The 6000-nt window shown below is 42.7% G+C and overlaps 1 protein-coding gene across 1 annotated transcript; it reads left to right on the forward strand.

Annotated features, from left to right (window-relative positions):
* Positions 1 to 123: 123 nt before the first annotated feature.
* Positions 124 to 988, forward strand: LOC124660222 (vegetative cell wall protein gp1-like). Its single transcript, XM_047198017.1, has one exon. It carries the CDS (start codon positions 236 to 238, stop codon positions 854 to 856), a length of 621 nt encoding a protein of 206 aa, XP_047053973.1. The 5' UTR covers positions 124 to 235; the 3' UTR covers positions 857 to 988.
* The last annotated feature ends 5012 nt before the right edge of the window (positions 989 to 6000 follow it).

The raw sequence follows: 6000 nt of genomic DNA on the forward strand, positions 1-6000 counted from the left end.
AGTGAACTGATTGCCTCACCGGTTCACTCAGCGGGCCGATTTTTAAACTGTGCCCGGAATCCCTTCCACTGATGTACAGTACAACACCTTTGCCCCTGTTCTTCCCCAAAGGGCAGAGTCCAACAAAGCCGTGGACCCAAGTCCGCATCGGCACGCATCCCTTGTTTACTGCGCTGCCGGATCGCCGCCTCACACCTCACCTCTGACGTCTGCCGTCACCCGCCAATCCGGCGCCATGGACCGTGCGCGCAACAGGAGCTCGCCCAGCTCCGACCGCTTCCTCGGCTCCTTCCTCCCTCCCGCGCCCGCCGGCGACCAGCCCGCCTTCGAGCTCGACGAGGACGACCTCTTCGCCTCGGGGGTCGCGTCCCCCGAGCGGACACAGCCGCCGCCGCCGCGCCGGCCCCTCCTCCTCTCCTCCATCCGCGGCGCAAACCCTAGTCCCCGCCCCCGCCGCCCGCCGGGGGGCATCCTCGAGGCCCTCCCCGAGCGCCTCGCCCCTCTCTCCCCGCCCCCGTCCACCTCCTCGTCCCCCGCGACGGCCCTTCCCCGCATGATCCCCACCGCTCCCCGCCCGGCGCCGACGCCGGCGATGTACATGCCGCAGTCCGCGCCGGTGAACGTGCCGGCGGCGCGGCTGCGGCGACCTCCGGTGGAGGCCTTCGCGAGTGAGCCGGACGAGGACGACGATGACGAGGAGATGCTGCCGCCCCACGAGATGGTGGCGCGCTCGCGGGCGCGGGAGTCGCCCATGACCACGTTCTCGGTTCTGGAGGGCGCCGGACGCACCCTCAAGGGGAGGGACCTCCGCCAGGTACGCAATGCCGTGTGGCGGAAGACTGGCCTGCTCGATTGATCCGTTGTTGCTGCGTTCGGCAACAGCCTTGTGATTGAGTTTGTATACTTGAAATTGTTTTGTACATTATGTGTGATCAGGTGTTTATTTTAGCTACGCCTGTAGAAATGTTTGCTGTATTGCTCATCATCATTATTTATAAACTCCCTATTTGAGCTGCCAAGTAAGTGACATTGAACTATTTGATATGAATTAAGATGATTGTGTTCTTATGGATCCTTACTGATGCGGGTTAACATCAGATTATGTAAACTTTGGGCATTTCTGAGATAATGTGAGTTGGATTACTTTGTACTGCAGCTATGTAGCTGGATCCTTTACTTGAGCTCATTACCTAATGCAGTTTATTCTTTCGGTGAAGAAGATGGTTTGCATTTCTTTTAGCCGGTGTGATTCCGCAAATGTTGATTGCTTTGACCTCATCTTGGGAAATTCTACTTAGATTTAGCAATTGCTGTTAAAACCATTCGGTCATGCTTGGTCTCGTCGCCATATTTAAGCTGGCACATGGGATGTGGCAATAGATCATGGGTGCATAATTGTTCAGGGCATTATTGTTCAAGGGTTCTTAATTTTACTGCAGTTGATTGTGATGTTCAGGGTTTGAGTTAAATATGTTATGCCTGCTGCTCAGCCAATGGCTGATGCTCAGAGTGTTCATTTTGATGTTTACATGTATATTATGTTATTTTGGGAAGTCTATGGCTTATAATCATAAATCTAGAGTACGCAGATACTAGACTTGGGTCAGATACGATCAAGCAGTCGGCTAACTTTAATCTAATCCCAGGTTTTAAAAAATGTTCAGAATATACTTGTTCTGCGTATGCCAGATCGCCATATCTGCAGGTGGAATTCAGATTCCGAATTTCCCAAAAGAAAGCAATGGCTAGCTGTTGAAACTGTTCAATCAATCAGAAACTATACCGTAATGGAGCTCCATGACCTCCTACTTGTTTGAAGAAAAAGGAGGAACACTTGTCGCCCTTTCCAGCTATTTGAGCCAGGGATTGGTTAAGAATATATCTGAATAGAAAACTAATGGTTTTTTTTTTGCGAAACACACTACAATCGAAGATGCTCACACATACGCGCACACACTCACCCCTATGAACGCACATATGCACATTCTACCCCTATGAGCACCTCCAAGAGACTGTGTCGAAGAACTGATTTGACGGGTCTTGAGATTGACGAAGTTACCACAGGCGTATCGCTGTCCACGGGAACGTCACCTCCCACTGAAGAATATTTCAGCTTTATGAGACACCAAACCGTTAAATCTGGGTTTTGAATTCTGGTGGGCTGGGGTGCCACTGCCCTGGTTGGTTCTAAAAAAAAAAACTAACGGCGTTGGGGACCGTCTAACCCCACTGTGTTGACCAACAGGCAAAGTCCCTGATCTCTTGCACCAATCTTTGTTTCAATATTCTGTACTGCATCAGTCATAAGGTTCATAAGTATTCTATATTTCCGTTCCATTGAACTTCAACAAGAAGATAAAAATGTGGCGGGGCTCACCTCTGCGACTCGTGGTGAAATGGGTTCGATTGTGCATACAGTCTGATCATATTGGCTGGGTGCGCGCAGCCAGGGGATGGTTTTCATCGTGAGAACAGATTGATGGTGCTTCAGTGGAGCTTCTGTTCAGTTTTAGAGTCTGAGTGCCCATGCGACGATGATGCTAACGACGATTTCACAAGGATATCCATCGACTGATGTCAGTGCGAGAAAGAAGAAACACACCTACTTACTGTAGTTGTATCTTTGGGCCCTCTCTGTACTGCAGGAATTTTATAGGATTTATTCATATGGTTGTGCTTGAATCAAAGGAACAGTGGTGCTACATTTAATCCCTGTGAATTGGATTCATATGCCTAAATTCTATAGAATTTCAACATCCACTCTGACCTCTTTTTAAGATTCAGGGTTAAAGCATTTTCATTGTTTTTCCTATGTTGCATCCAAACGATTATTCTTGCAGATTTTCTGTATTTTGCAATCATCTAGCATCTTGCACCGGCAAACTTGTATGATTGTTGTGTTTTTCTTATTCCTACGTTTTCTCAATCATGTCATCTAAAGAGGTTCTTACCGGTTGCAAAGAATGCCTCCATCTCCTGTCCCCTCTGAGTAAATCAACTTGATCACAGTGATGAAACGGCCCTTCTCCCCGAACCCATCCCATCAATCTGCCATCTCCCTTTCCCTTTCCCCTCCTTCGTTCTTCCCTATTCTGGCGTACCTTGGTTCCTCGTCTTGTTTTATTTTGTTTTCGTGGTTGCCGTTGTCTCCTCCTCATCGAGGGAGTGGTGGTGCAGGCTAAGCTGCAAGCCATAGGAAGGTGGTGGGTTGCTTGTGTCCCGTATCTCAAACGGTAGTAGTAGCACCGATCTTTGTGGTGCCACAGATTACTTGCCAAAATAGGGAAGGTAGGAGCGCTATGAAACTGGGTTCAGTCAAGAATTTTCTTTGATTGGTGTAAACATTGTTCGGTTGGCATCCTAGTTATCCACAATGTATTTATTTTACTGAACTGAAGTTGTTTACCTTTGTTTTCTTATTTGTGAATACGATTTTTTCAAATATCATTCTTACTTGTGCACTTAAAAAAAGAATTCCTCTGGTTTCATAATATTTTCTGGAGGTTGAACTTGGAAGACTAAAAAAAAAGATACACTACTAATATGCTCCAAAAGAAAAAAGATACACTACTGATACGTGCATTGATAGGATGGGCTGCTAGCTTCCTGGAGAAAGCGATTTTCTGGAACTTAGATAATGCGAAACCCGATTAAACTTAGTCTGGCAGTAAGTTACATAGTTGTCCCGATCCTAAGTTACACTGTGCGGGTGAATTTCCTTTTTTACTATTCATCTGAAACTTGCCATTTTCCTTTAAGATACATACTTTTGAATTTGACTATAAAAAAATGGCATGCACATACATAGGTGTGTCCTCTACATGCAAAAAAACTATTCGGAATTTTTAGAGCACTAGTAATACGAATTTTATTCCGCTGTAGTAACTTGGGTACTCCAGAACCCAGGTGGCACTGCGTATTTTTGGCTTCTTGGATCTATGTTATCTTCCTCTAGAAAAACACTCTCTTGGAAGTGGATTTTGCAGAGGTCCTTAGTGTATTCAAATAACCTCCTCTTTGACTCTTCGAAGCAGGTCCCTCTTCAAAGAAGCGCTTAATGGATTTTGCAGAATTGTAAAAGTCCACTAAGGACATCTTTGAATCGTATACTTTTATATTGATTCTTTGTAGAGTTCTAATGTTTAGTTTTTTTTCCTATGGATTACCTTTGGATCAAATAAATGGTGCCGCCCAAAATTTTATTGATTGGATTCCTATATCTCAATCCCATAGGAATCTGAACATCCACTCCAACCACTTTTGGAGACACAGATTGCATAGGATTGGGACACTTCTCACTAATTTTTCAGGTGTTCTATCCGAACGACTATTATGTGTTTTGCAAATTTTTTTTTTACTTGCAAACCTATCAAATCCCTATGTTTTTTTCCTATTTCTATATTTCTCAACCATGCGGTCCAAAAAATCCTAAAGTAGATGTGGAGCACTGCTCTCACTAACTCTCTCTTAGGAAGGGAAAATAAGGTGAAGATTGTGGCTCGGTCCATGGTTGTGGAGAATCCTCGGTGGAAGTGAAGGCACTGACATCATGGTGGTGTTGTCGCAGCATTTTTGCCATTAGTACCATATGTGGCGAAAGAGAGCATCACACACCTATAGGCAGAAGGAAATCGAGAGACACATTGGTAAATCTCCCATGAGGTGGGGGGGGGGGGGGGCAACAAAGACGTTTCTTTTCCAAAATATACTTGTAGAACTTTTTGACTCTTGGTTATGAAGATATTCTCTTGTTGAAAATGATTGCCAAAAATATTGTTCTATGATTACTCCCTTCAAAAACGATATGCCTTACGCATTTAAATGCGTCCCTAATAACGAAGCCAATGTCGAAGTAGGATGATGTAACCAATGTTATGTGTAAGCATAAATTGTAATTGTGTGTTGATTGCATAATATAATGAATATTACGATGTAGAGTGTGTAAAAAAGAAGGGATCCATCATTTCTAAACGGAAGAAAGACAATACACATAGTTGTGAAATCAGTAAATAAAAATATAGAATTTTTTTTAACTTTTGACAGACAGTACGTAAGAAAGACAATGCGCTTATTTATATTGAACTTTTTTACTTTTTCATAACTCATTATATTCCCTCAACATATGATATGAAATTGTTATTGTACCTACATTAACCACATAATGAAGTTGTTGAATTTGAAGATACAATATTTTAAATTGACTATATAATTATAATGCCCACAAAGATAAATACTTTCACTAAATTTATCCAAATGTCACTTATTTGCTCTTTGACCGGCGGTCCCTTCAAAACCTTTTCGTAAACAAAATTTATCCAAAGTTAAAATCAAAACAAAGCTTTCATGTTTCATGGTATGGTTTTTTTTCAATTTAGATGTATTGTATGTATATATATATGTGTGTGTGTGTGTGTATGTGTATAAGCTAGTGTCCCTAAATATCTTGGTAGAGATATCAGAACAAGATAGTGCAAAAAAATCTTAGTAGAGGCCTAGAAAACACACGGTTGCCTTTTATAGGTGTAAGTAAATAGAACATTCTAGAGTATACAATGGTGTCCATGACTATGAGGGGATTGTCTACAAAATGCTACTCCCTCCAATCCACAATAAGTGTCGTGCTTTTCATTTTTGAACAAGTACCACGACACTTATTATGGATAGGAGGAAGTAGCATTTTTCATTTATCCCTTCATGGTAGAACAATCATTTCGCGTTGCATGCCTAGGTCTTCAAATAGCTTTGGTCCGCTTAAATCACATCCGACGTCTCCAAAAATAATTTGTGATCTTATTTTTAATATGCATAGGTATGCTTGTAATTTTTAAAATATTGTTTATTACGTTACATATATGCAGGAGAATTTATGTTTCAAGTTTTTGTTTGTTTTATCTGTAGCCTCCAAAATAAGGTGCAATCAAATACCAAAAATAATACAGGTTGCAACCCTCGCCATAAATCGCAAAAAATATCAACTTGTGTAATTTCATACATTATCCC

This window comes from Lolium rigidum, chromosome 6, assembly GCF_022539505.1.
Source record: "Lolium rigidum isolate FL_2022 chromosome 6, APGP_CSIRO_Lrig_0.1, whole genome shotgun sequence".
Taxonomy (NCBI): Eukaryota; Viridiplantae; Streptophyta; class Magnoliopsida; order Poales; family Poaceae; genus Lolium; species Lolium rigidum.

Bases quoted from the DNA above. Each gene is read 5' to 3' on its own strand.
- LOC124660222 (XM_047198017.1), top strand. From the start codon at position 236: ATGGACCGTGCGCGCAACAGGAGCTCGCCCAGCTCCGACCGCTTCCTC.